General features: G+C 41.4%; 1 protein-coding gene across 2 annotated transcripts in view; it reads right to left on the bottom strand.

Moving 5' to 3' along the window:
• Positions 1-1487: 1487 nt before the first annotated feature.
• The window catches only part of LOC124552408 (plectin-like), a 219495-nt gene continuing 202371 nt past the window's right edge, over positions 1488-18611 (bottom strand). For both annotated transcript variants that reach the window (XM_047126671.1, XM_047126672.1), the window contains exons 16-18: positions 18044-18510; positions 9953-10126; positions 1488-3954 (exon numbers count right to left, since the gene is read on the bottom strand). In XM_047126671.1, coding sequence (XP_046982627.1) covers positions 3660-3954; positions 9953-10126; positions 18044-18510 — 936 coding nt within the window. In that variant the 3' untranslated portion in view covers positions 1488-3659. The remainder of the gene's footprint in view (positions 3955-9952; positions 10127-18043; positions 18511-18611) is intronic.

Here is an 18611-nt window from a genome sequence, read left to right as displayed (position 1 = left end):
TCTCTTTATTGTCAGAAAGAAACAGTAGGCATTTGATGCCAAGTAAGGGTTGTACGGCAGTGTCGCCGCATCATTCCCGGCAAGAAACTCTCGCACACTGATGGCGCTGTGGCCCGGGACAGTGCTGTATTTCAAAATTCGGTTGGTCGCTGCGTCTTTCCGGACACATTTCACATTATCCCATAACTATACAAGGATTTGAGTGTAAAACTGGCCACTAACTGTTTATCTTTGAGGCACAAATTCACTATGAAGAACACCTTTGGATTCAGAAGGTTGCCTTAACCTCAAATTTGCTCGTGTGAGCCTTCTTTGGGCGAGTTGAGTTTTTAGTCTACTACTCACTGCTTTGTCTTTTTGATTCAAGATTGTTCCCAAAAATCCATATCTTATTGCCTGTCACTACCATGTCGAAAAAATATGGGTCACTTTCAAGGCATCCCAAGAGCTGGTGACACTTGAGCACGGGATTTCCTTTTGTTCATCAGTCACCATTTTTGGGACCACCTTTGCTTGCACCTTTTGTCAAAATCTGATAAGCATTTGATCACTCTTAGGCTCAAGTGGCAATCCCCATTCAAAATATTTTGCACTTTCTTCACATTTTCATGCGTTTGAGACATAGACAGATGCTCAAAGCACTCATTGTCATTTTCACAGCTAAATTAACCATTGCATCTCAAATCTTGGCGTGTCACCAAAATGAACTATGCACAGAATAGTATCCTCACTCTGCCACCGTGTGGAGGCAATTGAGCCAAGTCATGTTCATTAGCCGAGATCCGTCATCACAGTTCCTGCCAAAAACTGCACTGCTTTAGCCCCTTTTGTTTGGTGGAGAATTTTATTCTTGAAATTTTTGGAACAAACCCTGCATGTCATTTGATTACTTAATTATTTTGATAAATGAGTTTGATGAAAATTAGAGTACCAGCTCTTGAGTAATTGCAAGACATTTCCGGTGTTTATGATAGGAAGAAATCGCCCGTGTCTTCATGTTTCCAACTTGTGCGTCTCTACTCACAGGAAACATAAGAGTTCTCATGTTGTGCAGCACTGTCCATAATTCATCCAATATGGAGAGTTCTATCAGGTGTAAATCTGCGTACAACTATTGCTATGCTAGTGAATAAAGCAACTTGGTGACTAAATGGAAAGGTGCCAGGCTAAGAATTCAAAGGCCTGAAATTCGATCCCCAGTAGGTGTTTCCGTCACTCACCATTTATTCCACAAAGTGCAATTTTGTTATTGTGAAAACTGTGAGTTGTGCTGTGGTGTGATGCCCACATAAACTGTAGGTTGCCTCTAACTAGATAATTAAGTGGAAAGGTCAGAAGAAGGCAACAGCATACCACATGTGATAGGACTGTGAGTAGAAAAACAGTTTGGTGTTCAAAACCAATTTCCAGGTTGAATGACAGCTTTACTTTATCATACCTTAGTGAAGCAAAACAACAAAAATTTCAGTAGAACAATAAGGAAGGTATAAAATAGAACAATCTTTATTTGATAGCTAAAAGGATAGATTTATTGTATAAACAGATCATCGGAAGACATGCACAATTTTTTCTTTACTTCATAAAACTTTCCGATTACACAAAGATATTCCTCTCATAATACATTATATGTAATAAATATGTTTCTGTGCCATCTATGTGTAGGGTCAACTCCTGAGCGGAAGCTTACATAGGGTGCATGCCACAATTCAAGATGAGCAGACTCTGATGGCACAGTAATATATGTCGAAGACACGCCAATCTTACATAAATGTCGCATTTGTTATAATGTGTCTAAATAATCTGTATAGGTGGCAGGAATGGGAGCTAACCATACAAACTGTGAAGGGGAGATGGCCTTCTCCAAAAGCTTCATGTATGTATCTTGCATGTACTGCAGGTATATATTTTATACGTACTGAAGGCCGTGATATAGTAAACAATGGTTTCTATTACCTGCAAGGGTGATAATGCATATAGCCTCTATTGCTGGTAATAAGTACATCAATGCTAGTGACTTAGCATAAGTACAATAAGTGCAGTGACATTTAAACAATGGTCAACAACATTTCGAAACAAGAGTTTTCCAGCCGTTCCCCTTCTCTCAGCAGTCGTGCCATTTCCGCATCAATAAACATGAATTTGCTCACTCCTGAGTAACACCAACTTGTCAGATGCATTATTTCAAAGATGATAGTTCTACATAACTAAAAGCAGCCACCACACACTATTTCTCCATCAGTTTGTGAGAGTTCCAGGTGCACTGAGAGAGCATAATAGCTCAATTGCTTGCTAAGATCTGGGACAGAACCACAAACAGCCAGAGAATTATTTTACTTCTGGTGGCTAACTGTAGGTCATAGCTCAAAATTATCTTCTGTACTTTCCTTGAGTTACTTAAATCTTACTACTTTACGCCATTTAGTTGCGTGGAACATTACCACATTTGCATTTACAAAATCTCGCTCAGGCGGTCATGTATTGTGAAACTCGTATGCACAATGGTGTCTTATAATGTTTTCTCTCTGCATAGTTCTCAGTGTTTCCTTTGCCTGTACATAATGTATACATCTTTTTAAATTTCTGAGCCCGACATATGAGCTACGTATTTGGTCTCGGGCACTTGGCGCATTTGATGTCATTTCAGTAATTCGACTCATCATATTTGTGCTGTGTTCTAGCGTAACAGTACACATTCTGTTTGAACATGGTCATTTAAAGCTATGCATATAAAATTATTATTTTCCAATATCTTGACATCTGGAAAAGTGTTGATGGTAAGTACATCTAATTATAGACCCCTCAGATTCCTCTCTTTTTCCTGCAGTGTGATTTTCATTACAGGGTATTTATGTTTGGCTGTTATTATTCTTTAGCCACAGTTGAAGATATCTGAATGGAACTGGTATTCATATCACCTATCAAATAAAGCCTTTTAATATATTTATGAAGGCTTCAGAAGTAGGAGCCATAACTGATGTCTTGCCGAAGGCCCTATCTGTTGAGAATAGAAATTTTATTACAGGTTGACAGAAAAAACCTATAAGATTTTATCTTTGTTTCCAGTGCTCCGTCACAGGTACTCCATAGTAGAATCTCAAATGTAGATGGTAAAAAAGGGGAAAAAATCCACATTTCATCCCGAGTATTCTTGTTGTAGAGAAACAAGATGTATTGACTGTGAATGATCATCACAGAGCCTTTCAATAGAATAACAGTGTACAGGACTTTTAACACCCAAGTTACCTAAGCACAAGTTGTCATACTAGTTGTCATTCATAAAATCTGACGAGTTAACTGTGCCAGCGTTTATATTTCTGACCCCACTCGGGGGGTGAGACGCAGAAACGTCGCACGGTTAAGCACCGTTTGCAAAAATCCCTGGTACTGAGCTTAAAGTTGAGTGTCAAACCGAGGGAAATATTTCTGAAATTGTGATGTTGGTACTTGTTGCCTACCGGGCAGGTCCTCCCAGTGCTGCAAATGAATCAATCTCTCTCTCTCTCTCTCTCTCTCTCTCTCTCTCTCTCTCTCTCTCTCTCTCTCTCTCACACACACTCTCACTCTCAAGTGTAGGAGCTGGACACTGCAGGTGCTCAGTGCTGGGAGGCAGGGGAGTCCCGGTGGCAGCAGCAGAGAGAGCTCGGGGAGTCCCGACGGGCTCAGCCCTCGGCCGTGTCATCACCACCGCTCGTGTCGCCAGCAGCCGGCGGCTGCGAGGGTAGCAGCGGTGGGTGGTGGCCGCGGGTGGAGTCGGTGTCGGAGGCGGTGGGCAACCTGCGAACTGGCAGCTCGGTGGGCATGTGGGGTGGTGCAGGTATGCGGGGCAGATCCGCCGGCAGTGGGGGCGGTGGGGGTGGGAGCCGACTGCGCCGTCTCGCGACTGGTGATCCTGGCACCGCGGGGCTCGACTCTGGTGATGAAGATGAGCCGTATTGCTCGTGCAACTCCTCCAGCCTGAAAAAGAATGCACATCAGTTCCCGATCTCCTAGTACAGGCCTGGCAAAATGATGCTAAGTGAGCATTCTGCTAGCAGTCCGAATGAAGTGGCAAGTGGTGCTGAGGGGTGAGGAGAGAAAGAAACATGAATGCTACAGCCATACGCCACTTGAGCAACACATTCACTCTGTCAGGTGCTAAGCAGTTTGCTGGCAATACTACTTGCATTAAATTATATTTATATTCTACATTAGAAATACTGTGATGTCCACAGAGTTGTCTAAAAAATAAAAAGTAGAGAAGCTACATTGTTCTACATCTACATCTACATCTATACCCTGCAAACCACCTTCTACATCTACATCTACATCCATACTCCGCAAGCCACCTGACGGTGTGTGGCGGAGGGTACCCTGAGTACCTCTATCGGTTCTCATTTCTATTCCAGTCTTGTATTGTTCGTGGAAAGAAGGATTGCCAGTATGCTTCTGTGTGGGCTCTAATCTCTCTGATTTTATCCTCATGGTCTCTTCGCGAGATATACATAGGAGGGAGCAATATACTGCTTGACTCTTCGGTGAAGGTATGTTCTCGAAACTTTAACAAAAGCCCGTACCGAGCTACTGAGCGTCTCTCCTGCAGAGTCTTCCACTGGAGTTTATCTATCATCTCCGTAATGCTTTCGCGATTACTAAATGATCCTGTAATGAAGCCCGCTGCTCTCTGTTGGATCTTCTCTATCTCTTCTACCAACCCTATCTGGTACGGATCCCATACTGCTGAGCAGTATTCAAGCAGTGGGCGAACAAGCGTACTGTAACCTACTTCCTTTGTTTTTGGATTGCATTTCCTTAGGATTCTTCCAATGAATCTCAGTCTGGCATCTGCTTTACCGACAATCAACTTTATATGATCGTTCCATTTTAAATCACTCCTAATGCGTACTCCCATATAATTTATGGATATTCCATTTTAAATCACTCTTAATGTGTACTCCCAGATAATTTATGGAATGAACTGCTTCCAGTTGCTGACCTGCTATTTTGTAGCTAAATGATAAGGGAACTATCTTTCTATGTATTTGCAGCACATTACACTTGTCTACATTTAGATTCAATTGCCATTCCCTGCACCATGCGTCAATTCGCTGCAGATCCTCCTGCATTTCAGTACAATTTTCCATTGTTACAACCTCTCGATACACCACAGCATCATCCGCAAAAAGCCTCAGTGAACTTTCAATGTCATCCACAAGGTCATTTATGTATATTGTGAATAGCAACGGTCCTATGACACTCCCCTGTGGCACACCTGAAATCACTCTTACTTCGGAAGACTTCTCTCCATTGAGAATGACATGCTGTGTTCTGTTATCTGGGAACTCTTCAATCCAATTACACAATTGGTCTGACAGTCCATATGCTCTTACTTTGTTCATTAAACAACTGTGGGGAACTGTATCAAACGCCTTGTGGAAGTTAAGAAACACGGCATCTACCTGTGAACCCGTGTCTATGGCCCTCTGAGTCTCGTGGACGAATAGCGCAAGCTGGGTTTCACACGACCGTCTTTTTTGAAACTCATGCTGATTCCTACAGAGTGGATTTCTAGTCTCCAGAAAAGTCATTATACTCTAACATAATACATGTTCCAAAATTCTACAACTGATCGACGTTAGAGATATAGGTCTATAGTTCTGCACATCTGTTCGATGTCCCTTCTTGGAAACGGGGATGACCTGTGCCCTTTTCCAATCCTTTGGAACGCTACGCTCTTCTAGAGACCTACGGTACACCGCTGCAAGAAGGGGGCAAGTTCCTTCACGTACTCTGTGTAAAATCGAATTGGTATCCCATCAGGTCCAGCGGCCTTTCGTCTTTTGAGCGATTTTAATTGTTTCTCTATCCCTCTGTCATCTATTTTGATATCTACCATTTGGTTATCTATGCGACAATCTAGAGAAGGAACTACAGTGCAGTCTTCCTCTGTGAAACAGTTTTGGAAAAAGGCATTTAGTATTTTGGCCTTTAGTCTGTCATCCTCTGTTTCAGTACCATTTTGGTCACAGAGTGTCTGGACATTTTGTTTTGATCCACCTACCGCTTTGACATAAGACCAAAATTTTTTAGGATTTTCTGCCAAGTCAGTACATAGAACTTTACTTTCACCTTGAGGTGCATCACAGAGGTTACATCCCATTGCACCAGATATTAGGGTTTTTCCTGTTCCATCCATGTATGGAGAGCAGCTAGAATGATTCTTCGAATGCTTCTGTGTGTGAGTGATACTTAGGGGGCAGTAGTATATCTGTAGTAATCATTTAAAGCCGACTCTTGAAACTTTGTTAACAGACCTTCTTGGGATAGTTTATGTCTGTCCTCAAGAGTCTGCCATTTCAGTTCGTACAGTATCTCTATGGCACTCTCCCACAGATTAAACAAACCAGTGACCATTCGTGCTGCCCTTCTCTGTAAACATTCAATATCCCCTGTGAGTCCTATCTGGTATGGGTCCCACAAACCTGAGCAATGTTCTAGGATGGGTTGCATAAGAGATTCATAAGCAATCTCTTTTGTAAACTGATTGCACTTCCCCAGTATTCTACCAATAAAGTCTACCATGTGCTTTACCCACAACTGAACCTATGTGATCATTCCATTTCGTATCCCTACAAAGTGTTACACCCAGGTTGTATGAGTAGGTCGATTTTCAAGAGTGACTCATTAATATTACAGTTACAAGTTACTACATTTTTTCATTTTGTGAGGTGCACAATTTTACATTTCTGAACATTTAGAGTAAGTTCCTAATCTCCGCACCATGTTGAAATCTTATCAAGATCTGACTGAATATTTATGCAGCTTCTTTTAGAGAGCACTTCATTATAGATAAATGCATCATCTGCAAAAAGCCTGATTCTACTATTAATATTATCTGAAAGATCATCAATGCCAAATGGGAATTGGCTTATTTTTCATATCGTTTAAAGGCTATGTAAAATGCCTAATGTGCCATCATATTACTGATGGCTGGAAAATGCTTACTGAAACGTCGTTACAACACCGGACAATATAATTCAATTGTCTTCTGATGAACTGCAGTGAAAGCTGGTTGAGCTGAAGGAAAAACTGAATCAAGGGTAATCAGAATAGTGACAAAATCTTTTGTGGTCAACATCACACACTATATGAATTCATTAAGTGTCTTAATGCAAGGGGAGAATCATTTGGTAACATATGGTGGACAAGATTGATGTCATCAAACAAAAAGTAGTCCTACGGAAAAATCAGTGTCAGGTACAACATGGAACATTGCCTATAAGTGAAGGCAGTCATTTGTGGACGAGACATGACTGTCTATTTTTAAGTAATTGAAACATTTCAGCATGATTTCTCAAAGAGATTCCAAGACTTTTATGACTCAAGATGGATTTCACTTTATTTGTCAGATCATTCTCGCTTCTGACTGCTAATGTACCCCATTACTTTAAACTTGGGCTGAGAGACGTACATTTTAGCACCAGCTCAACAACCTGTTTGTCCGGAACAGGTATTTGCAAGACTTAAATATCACCCCAAGAACAATATCCTCAGCAGCACAGAAAAGATGCTTAAGTTATTTCAATGTTCATTTTGACACATCTGTGCAATTTTTTTTCTTTTATGAAATTGACAATGTCACACCAACTTACAGGCGTGACAGACTTTAATCTGCATAATTCCATATGTTTGACTGTATCATGAAGCATAATTCTGTATGCATTATATGTTATAAAATTGAAATGTGTATAAATTTATAAACATCACAACTTAATGTTAAATGCCTGTACATGAAGCTTTCTGTAGTTCTGCTCACCATATTAGTACTATCTAATGTACTTCTTTAATTACACAATAAAAATTACTGCTTTGGTAGAAAAATAAAATTCTGCTTAAAAAAGGTGTGCTGCAATTTTTGCTCTGAGAAATAGTTGTACTGTGCTTCAAACACATCTTCCTATGTTTCCCATGTGTGCAGCCTTCAGTGTATAGCCATCTCACTCACACAACTGCTTGGAATAGCACAGTGATGGGAGAAGCTGGAGTGCTCAGCATACTTGGCTGCGATGACGGAGCGCAAATCATGACCAGGCCTTTTGTTGGTATCTATTATAAAGATGGCAATGTTATGTTGGAAATGTTCATGTTGGTACCAGAGTTAATAATATCTTGGCTGCACTTCCCAGAAATGACAGAATATTCAGTCCACTGGGAAAACTTCAAGAAATAAAGATCTGAATTTATTTGTCATGATGAAATGGAGAGATTTACAATTTCTGAGTCAAGCTACTTTTTTAAAAAATTAGGAACCCTGGGCCTGTTTATTCAGGATAAAATTTAGACATATTTTTTATTATTGTTATAATTATATCCATTTTTTGCTGGCATTTGGTGAGGTGTTTTAGACTGTCTTGGCAACAAAATACGAGGTGCGACAATAAAGTAATGACAGTGATGTGAAAAAAAAATATTGCTTACCGTTTTAGTCAAGTTTTGTGTTGTCTCCTTCAGAGTAGTTCCCTTCTGACTGCACACACTTTTTCCAGCGCTTCTGCCATTGATGGTAACATTTCTGGAACTCATCTTCTGTAATATCCTCCAAGATCCTCATCACGGCTTTTTCGACATCTTGTGTTGTTTGAAAATGGTGTCCCTTGACTGCCATTTTGACTCTTGGAAATAGAATGAAGTCGCATGGAGCAATATCTGGTGAATAAGGTGGCTGTGGTAGAACTGAAATTTGTTTTGAGGTCAAAAATTGCTGTACTGACAGAGCAGTATGAGATGGCACATTGTCCTGATGCGGAATCCAATTATCAGCAATGTTGGCACGGACACGAAGAACTCTTTTACGAAATTTTTCTAAAATTTCTTTGTAGTAATATTGGCTAACTGTTTGTCCAGGAGGCACCCACTCTTTATAAACAATTCTCTTGGCATCAAAGAAGCACACAAACATGCATTTCACTTTTGACTTTGACATGCGAGCTTTTTTAGGTCTGGGTAATCCCTTTGAGCACCATTGCGAACTTTGGCGTTTTGTCTCTGGATCGTACTGAAAAAACCAACTTTCATCACCAGTGATAACACGGCTCCACAATTCTGGATTGATTCCCATTTGCTCTAACAGTTCGGCTGCCACATTTTTCCGTGTTTCTCGCTGTTCTGGTGTGAGATTTTTCGGCACCATTTTAGCACAAATCTTTCTCAGACCAAGATCTTCAGTTATTATTAGATGAACTGTTTCTCAATTGATGTTCAGTTTTTCTGAAGTCATTTTCATGGATAATCTTTGATCAGATCGTACGAGTTCACGCACTCTGGCCAAGTTGACGTCCGTCCGTGAGGTTGATGGTCGTCCACTGCGGTCTTCATCTTCAACATTTGTTCTGCCCTCACTAAACATTTATGCCAACAAAGAACTTGAGCTCTTGACATAACCTCCTTTCCAAAAGCCTTCTGAAGCTTACCGTAAGTTGTCGTCCTGTTTTCACCCAATTTAATGCAAAAAGAAATGGCATACCTTTGTGCAATATTATGCGGTTCCATTTCCGAGACAAGAGACACAAACACATGTCAACTTATTACAGCACAACTCAATTGAGCAGTTGCATCGATGTGAACCTGAAGGAGCTTATAGGCCAAGGTCAGAGATATTGTGCCTACGCGAGCCTGCAGGGTTGCCACATCTCGCAAAAAAAATACAGTCTCATTACTTTATTGTCACACCTCGTAATCTGTCAAATGAAACTTTTCATAAAATTGTATGACTGAGTATTGCATAGATGAAATAACAACTGATATTATGTCAGAAGGGGATAGTTAAAGCTTTGTCACTATCCATCGCACACAGTCATTCTTCTCTCATACAGTATGAAAATGGAATAATACTGGTACAAAGTTCCTTCTGGTGCGCACTGCACAGTGGTGTGTGGAGTACATATGTAGCAGAGCTGGGGGGGAAGATGGCACCCACCTGCTGCTGAGGCGGTCGCTGCGGTGTGCCGTCCTGGTGACGCGACGCACCAGCTGCTGGCACTGCTCCTCCAGCCTGCTCAGCCGCTGCGCACGTGCCTCCAGTGCCGTCTCGTCCAGTGGTGCTACAGCAGGTATCTGCGTCGACAGCTCAGGCTTCGTGGCAGCCTCATTCCTGTGCAGCACAGAACCCACGGGGAACCGTCAGCTTGGCAGCGTCTTCAATCCTCTGCTCTGGAACTATATACTCCAGAACTGGTCAGTGGATGCAGTTAATTTGTAAGTGTATTAGAGTTTATGACTACCGTGCCTGTAATGTAATGACACTACGCACGTATAAACTGTACAATCACATTAATGTGACCAACCTGTCAAAAGCCCGAAAAACCCTCTTTCACAGCAGAGACTGCTACAAGACATGCAAAAAGACAATTAATGAGGTACTGGAAGGCACTGACAGGGTTGTGGAGCCGTGCTGACTCCAGTTCCTCGGCCGATTGCCCTGGGTTTCACGGTTGAGAATCTGTGGTGCAAAGAGCCCAGTCGAGGTGGTCCAGTTGATGTTCAGTTCTTCTGCAATCATTTTCACGGATAATCTTCGATAAGATCATACGAGTTCATGCACCCTGGCCAAGTTGACATCCGTCCGCGAGGTTGATGGTTGTCCACTGCGGTCTTCATCTTCAACATTCATTCAGCCTTCACTAAACATTTTATGGCAATGAAAAACTTGAGCTCTTGACATAATCCTTTTTGATTGTGTTTAAATGCTGGGAGTTGAGTGGCCAGAGGAGTAAAGTAAACTTGTCGTGGTGCTCTTCAAAGTGAACATATTCTCTGTGAGCTGTGCAACAAGTTGCAGTGTCTTGTTGGTAGATGCCATCGTGCCGAGGAAACGTAAAGTGCATGTAGGGGTGGACGTGGTCCCTAATGATGGATGCACACTTGTATTGACCCATTGTACCTTCCGGAAAATGATGACATCACCACAAAAACATTCCACAGACACTAACCGTTTTGATGATTGTTGCAGGGTAATTGTCTTCATATGTTTCACACCATACACACCAACAGCCATCTTTTCAATGGAGCATTAAACATGATTCATTTGAAAAGGCCACCTGTTGCCACTTAGTTGATGTCCATTTGGTGTATTGGTGTGAAAATTCCAGCCTCCATCACGGATGATCAGCATTCAGCATGGGTGCATGAAAGAGGTGCGTGTTGCGGAGGCCGATATGCAGGAGTGTTTACTGAACGACCATTGCAGAGACACTGTTGGTTCATTTGGGTCAGTCAATGGCTCTGAGCACTATGGGACTTAACTTCAAAGGTCATCAGTCCCCTAGAACTTAGAACTACTTAAACCTAACTAACCTAAGGACATCACAAACATCCATGCCCGAGGCAGGATTCGAACCTGCGAACGTAGCGGTCACGCGGTTCCAGACTGTAGTGCCTAGAACCGCTCAGCTACCCGGCCAGCTGGGTCAGTCAGTTGCTCAACAGCTGCAAGTCTATTTGCCTACGTATATCTCCACAGCCATTGTCCACCCCTGTTATCTGTAGCCCACAGTGCACCAAGTTGCGTCAGCACCAGTGTTGCATAATGCCATTTTGCCATATACTGTATGTTATACTTTAAACAAGGCAGCATGCAAACAGTTTACAGACTTAGATATTTTGGAAATGCTTCCACCCTTGGCCCAAAAGGCAAAGACCATGCCTTTTCTGCATCAGATAAGTCACTCTGTTTCCGCGTTTCGACAACCATCGCACTGTTTTCCGTGCCCCTCTGACCCACTTTAAATACCCTTCACCACTAATGCTGCCTTCTGCCGTCTGTGGCTTTATTGCGCATTGACGTCAAACATAAGTAGTGGTCAAATTAATGAGACTGGACCGTGTATATATCCTGCTGTCCGTTCAAGCACTACAAAGGATGGCAAATGAAGAAAATTTTACTTATTGTGTTCATACAGTATATTAGGAAGAATACATTACTAAATTTCATACATGAATTGGGAGTATACAGAGTGTAAAATTTAGCACACACAACTGTCACTTACAGCAGCAATGGTGGCTCTAACCTCTCTGGGCATCAAGTTGAACTGAGCTCAGATGACAGATATGGATACGGCATTCTGTGCTGCAACTGTATCCCAGAGTTTATCAATCATAGTGGCTGGCAGGTTGGTAGCGTGCCCGTCTTTAGGCAATCCATGACCAGATGTTTTCAATGGGCGAGAGATCTGGAGACTGTGCTGACCAGGACAACTGTCACACACCCTCTGTAGTGAGGTGGGTCTCGAAAGAATGGGCAACGTGTGGTCCTACATTACCCAGTTGGAAGATAACGTCACAGAGAAATCAAAGAGAGGCCACAGCCATTGACCTTAACACACGAGAAATGTAACACCTGCTCTTGAAGTTGTCAAGTATACAAGCCAGAGCTGTGTTGTGTTAGCAATGAGACTCTATACCTAAGCATACGTAAATTTTGCGTAAACTGTAGTACTAGAAATAATGCAACATTATCAGTTTTTATTGAAATAGAGTGAAATTGGCAATTTTTGTAAGATATTGTGAAATCTGTTCTTTTGCTGTATAAAAGTGTTATAATTCTGAGGACGTTAGTTTCGTAATATTTGTAACTGACAGTTATTGAATGCTAAAATTGCAGCTGGTCTTGTAATATCCTCACGGCTGAGGTTCTTGTAAAATCTTGAAATAGTGGTGTAGTTGCCATGTAAGAAACTTTGATGTGAGGATGGGAATAGCTCCGAATTTGGCAAAAAAAAAAGCCGTACCGATTTTAACAAAATATAACATTAAACTTGGCAGAAAATGAATTTAGCAAAAAAATGTGCAAAACATCATACTTGCAAAAAAACACTTCCCTATGCACAACAATGGAATTTGGTAATAAAAATAACACCAAAAACACAAAAACCCGAATTTGCGAAAAAATGCCAAATTTTACAAAAAATAGCACTAAATTTGACAAAATAACGCCGAATTTGGCAAAAACAACAACACTGAATTTGCCCCAGACCAATACTGAATTAGGTAGAAAATAATCCCAATTTTTCCAACAAAAAAACTGAATTTTCAAAAATTAGCAATGAATTTAGCAACAAAACACCAGTTTTTGGAAAAAATAACACCAACTTCGGCCATAAAATAAAATGATTTTTTCTTGTCCCTACCTATACCACTACACCAGGTGCTGGTCTGATTCTCCTTGGAGCCTCTACACACAGATACACATTGTGTGCTGTTCACAGAACTCGGACCCATCTGAAAGGACAACACAATGCCACTCCTATACCAAGGGTTGTTGCTGGGTGCACCACTGACTGCTCGCCACTCTCTGCTGCCATGTCAAGCAAAGCCACGACAATGGTCATCTCGATGATAGTCTGTGGTGCCCCAGACATTACTGCACTGTCTCTGAGGGTACTCTTTGATGCAAAGAACACTATCTTCTGACCCAAGGTAAGAGATATGGCAGATAATCATGTGCAGCCAAGTGAACAATATGTGTGCTGAAACTTCCTGGCAGATTAAAACTGTGTGCCAGACATGAGACTTAAACTCGGTATCTTTGCCTTTTGCAGGCAAGTGCTCATTGACAGAGCTACTTGAGCATGGCTCACACATGATCCTCACAGCTTTACCTCTGCCAATACCTTGTCTCCTACCTCTCAAACTCCACAGAAGCTCACTTGCAAAACTTTCAAGTCTAGAACGCTCGCCCATGAAAGGCAAAGGTCTGTCACACAGTTTTAAACTGCCAGGAAGTTTCCTGACCCATTTGTTTATATCACTGTAAAGCCTCAACTTACACAATTTTAATGGGCCATCTAATGTAAAACTTACCTTTGTTAGTACATATTTAATTAAAATTTAGCTATAAGAACCACATACTGCAGTAGTAATCACTTGAAGTGTTAGTAAAAGGAGTGCTCCAACTGTTGCTACTCTATGAAATATTCATGTAGAAATTTTGGATTAATTCACTCATTCATTCTGAACACAGAATTTTAGCTTAGATTTATGATGAAAAAAGATATCTGACACTGGCTTCCAGACAGGGACCTATTGCTTGTTCAACCAACTCAGTCTTTACTAAAGTAGAAAAGTTGCATGAAAGAAGGTACTGATGACCAGTTGGTTAAAGCAGAAAACAAATAGTTGTCACATGGGACCAGAGACCAATTGTAAATACAACAGGGAAATTTGTGAAATTTCTGTCACTGTCTCAATCATCAATACTGATTCTGCAGTTTTGAGAGGAGTACTGACATGAAGAAGTGAAAATATCAGTGTTGATGTGCTCCAGATCTGACCAGGTAATTGTTTATTAGCATCTGCAACATTATTATAGCTGTGAAAGTGACAAATAGTTTGTGACCACAGTCAATTCAGTTGCTGAAACTACAAGCAATTTTGTCTCAGTGGGAGGACTGGAATGGGGTACATTCAACATTGTGATGCTAATTGAAGAACTGCTCAAATGATAAGTAGTGGCTCCATGGTCTGCCCATAGATAATACAACCCAGTATTTTAGTAGTAAAAAATTTGTTCATAAATGGAACAAAAATCATGTACATTCAGGTCCATACCTTAAAGTTGAGAGCAGAGACCTGCATGAGACAAGCAGTTACAAGTTCTTTGGTGCATTAGTAGACAAGTATTTATCTTGTGAAAACCACAAAGATGGAAAAACTGAAATGAGCGTGTGCCACTGTTGGCTGATAGGCCCCAGCCGGGGAACTTTGGCAGCCAAGTGCAGGTCTTATTGCAATTGATGCCACATTGAGCAACTTGCGCACTGGTGATGAGGATGAAAATGACGATGAGGACAACATGACACCCATTCCATGAGCGGAGAAAATCTTCGACCCAGGCGAGAAACGAATCCAGGCCCACTGCATGGGACAAGAGCACGTTATTACCAAGTTAAACAGGCGGACACCACAAACATAATTTATGTCCAGAAATTAGCTCAGATATATTCCTAATCAGATATTGTATTGTAAGGTGTACCCAGAAGCAGATATAAGACTCGGATCACAATTTAGTAATGATGAAGAACAGGCTGAAGTTTAAGACGTTCTCCCAGAAGAATCACTCTGCAAAGAAGTGGGACACTGAACTACTGAGGAATGATGAGATTTGTTTGCGAAGTTCTCTATGGCTATTGATACTGCAGTAATAAATATCACAGTAAACAGTTCACTTGAAGAGGAATGGGAATCCCTAAAAAGGGCAGTCACAGAAGTTGGATAGAAAACATAGGTACAGGGAAAGTAACTGTCAGGAAATGTCGGATAGCAGAAGAAATACTTCAGTTAATCAACGAAAGAAGGAAGTAAAAAAATGTTCATGGAAATTCAGGAATGCAAAAACAAAAGTCATGTAGAAATCAAATAAATAGGAAGTGCAGGAAGGTCACAGTGAAATGGCTGCAAGAAAGATGTGAAGAAACTGGAACAGTAATGGTCGTTGGAAGGACTGATTTAGCATATAGAAAAGTGGAAACAATTTTCACTGAAATTAAAAGTGAGACATCATCATTAAGAGATCAACAGGAGTTCTAGTGTTAAGCACAGAGAAGAGAGCAGAAGGTGGAAAGCGTACACTCAATGCCTCTCTGAGATGGGAAGACTTGTTTGACAATGTGACTGAAGAAGAAATGAGTGTTGATATGGAAGACATAGTGGAGGCAGTATAGAGTGAGAGTTTCATAGAGCTTTGGAAGATTTGGGATGATATAACACAGAAGGGATAGATAACATTACATCATTACGGGAAGTTGCAAGCAAGCAACTCTTCAACTGTGCGAGGAATATGAGAGTCTGGAGACATCCACCAAACTTTTGGAAAAATATCATCCACACAATCCTGAAGATAGAAAGGGCAGATAAGTGCAAGAAATACTGCATAGTGAGCTTAATGGCTTATGGATCAGACTTCCTGAACAAGCTTAATATACAGAGGAAAGGGAAAAACTGAGGTTCTGTTAGATGACAATCAGTTTGGCTTTTGGAAAGGTAATGGTATGAGAGAGGCAGCTTTATATTGTGACTAATAATGGAAGCAAGAATTTAGAAAAATCAATACACATTCATTGGATATTTTGACCTGAAAACAGTATCTGATGATGTAAAATAATGTACAATGATCAAAATCATGAGAAAAATAGGAGTAAGGTTTAGGGAGAGATACATGATATACAGTATGTAAAAGAACCAAGAGTGAACAACAAGAATAAGAAACCGAGAATGAAGTTCTAGAATAAAAAATGCTGCACGACAGAAATGATGTCTTTTTGTTCCTACTGATCAGTTTACACATTGAAGATGCAATGACAGAAAAAAAAAAAGGTTCAAGAATGGGATTAAATTTCAGTGTGGATGGATATCAATGATGGATATCAATGATGACATTGCTATCCTCAGTGAAAGTGAAGAAGAAGTGCAGGATCTGCTGAATGAAAAAGTCTAATGAGTACAGAACATGGATTGAGAGTAAACTGAAGAAAGATAAAAGTAATAAGTACCTGAAATAAGATTAGCAATAACCTTAACATCAAAATTGTTGATTATGAAGCAGATGAAGTGAAGGAATTCAGCCATCTTGCAAGCAAAATAACAGATGATCTGTGAAGCACGGAGGACATAAAAAGCAGACTCGCACATGCAAAGAGGGAATTTCTGACTAAAAGGAGTCAACTGGTATCAAACATGGTTCTTAATTTGAGAAAGATATTTCTGAGAATGTATGTATGGCAGTGGATTATGAACTGGGGGAAAATATGAAGAGAAAATAATTTAAGCATCTGAAATATTGTTCTACAGAAGGATGTTGAAAATTCAGTGGACAAATAAGATGATGAATGGCTTTATGCAAAATAAGATAAAAAAGGACCATACGGAACACACTGATCAAAAGAAGGGACATGATATGTGCTGAGACATCAGGCAATAGCTTCCATGGTACCAGAGGGAGCTGTAGAGGGTAAAAACTGTAGGGAAAGGTATATATTGTAATATGACCAACAAACAAATGAGGACGTAGGGTGCAAGTGCTACTCTGCAATGAAAGGGCTGGTACAGGAGAGAAATTCATGGCAGTCATCATAAAACCAGTCATAAGACTGATGGGTCAAAAAAAATTCCCAACAACAGAGTAAATGAAGATGCATTACTAAAGATGTTCAATGGTCTCCTATGTCCATACTTTCATGAAGTTTCCTAATTTGGAGCACTGCTGCCAATATACACATAGAAAGTGTGATTTTTTGCTGCCGGGTGACGTCGTCGACCACCGCCAATATTTCGACAGGAGCACACCCTGCCATTCTCAAGGCACAAATGCAAGGAGTAAGCAATGCGCAAGGGAATTTAATACCTCAGTTCACAGAGGAGAAACAAGGAAGATACCACACACAGAACAAGTAACCGCAGAGTCAATACACAACCAAAGAAAACCAACATTAGAAATATCGATAGTGACTATTAATCAACAGGTGAGGTAGCACTAATTCTGTCCCCCTGTTTTTGATGAAAAACAGAGCCAGATTCATCAAAAACCAGAGGGACAGAATTAGTGCTACCTCACCTGTTGATTAATAGTCACTATCGATATTTCTGATGTTGGTTTTCTTTGGTTGTGTGTTGGCTCTGCGGTTACTTGTTCTGTGTGTGGTATCTTCCTTGTTTCTCCTCTGTGAACCAAGGTATTAAATTCCTTTGCACATTGCTTCCTCCTTGCATTTGTGCCTTAAGAATGGCAGAGTGTGCTCCTGTCGAAATATGGGCGGTGGTCGACGATGTCACCGGCAGCAAACCCGTAAGTTATTTGAACATTCAATTCGCCAGGAAAAGTTAAGGTCTTACACATAGAAAGTGTGGTTCAGTATCAAATAGAAAGCTTTAAGGCATGTTGCAGTCAAAGAGGATGAAAAGCAGAAGAAGGGTGCACTGCCTCTGGCTAAGATAATGGTACACTTAAAAGGGCCCGATTGCAGAGTTTCTTTTCCCTGTAGGAGTCGGGTAATTTTCTCCCGGTGCTCGTCATTACCTGGTCAGGAGGTAGTCATCTTCCAGGACAGCAGCTGGAGCCTCCAGGCAGGCAGCCAGCCTCCGGTAGGCACCTTCACGCCTCTTGCGCCGCTGCGCCTCCGCTTCCGCCTCCGTGTCCACTTCCACCCCTGCCGTCACCTCGGATGCCGCCGACTCGTCCCCAGAGCCCACTGCTACCTCCTCTCTCTTTGTTTCCACTGTGTCAGCACCACACATTGGCGTATCTCGCTCCTCCCGTTCTTCAGGTGACCCCTCGTCTGACTCCACCCCCACTCCCACCTGGCAGTCCACAACTCCGTCACCACGGCCACCACTGTGATCGGCCCAGCCGAGCTTGCGGTACACCGCCTCTGGGATGGTGATGGGGGGCAGTGAGAAGATGGAGTGCAGGGCCTCCTCATCATCCCTGGCTACCGACTCCAAGCTGCGGCTGAACCACGCCAGCTGTTCCTTCAGTTTCTTCACCTGCACAGATGACAAGTGTTTGTTTATTACAGTGGTATCCATATACAGGGTGTTTCAAAAATGACCGGTATATTTGAAACGGCAATAAAAACTAAACGAGC

This window comes from Schistocerca americana, chromosome 10, assembly GCF_021461395.2.
Source record: "Schistocerca americana isolate TAMUIC-IGC-003095 chromosome 10, iqSchAmer2.1, whole genome shotgun sequence".
Taxonomy (NCBI): Eukaryota; Metazoa; Arthropoda; class Insecta; order Orthoptera; family Acrididae; genus Schistocerca; species Schistocerca americana.
This window is presented reverse-complemented; position numbering and strand designations above follow the sequence as displayed.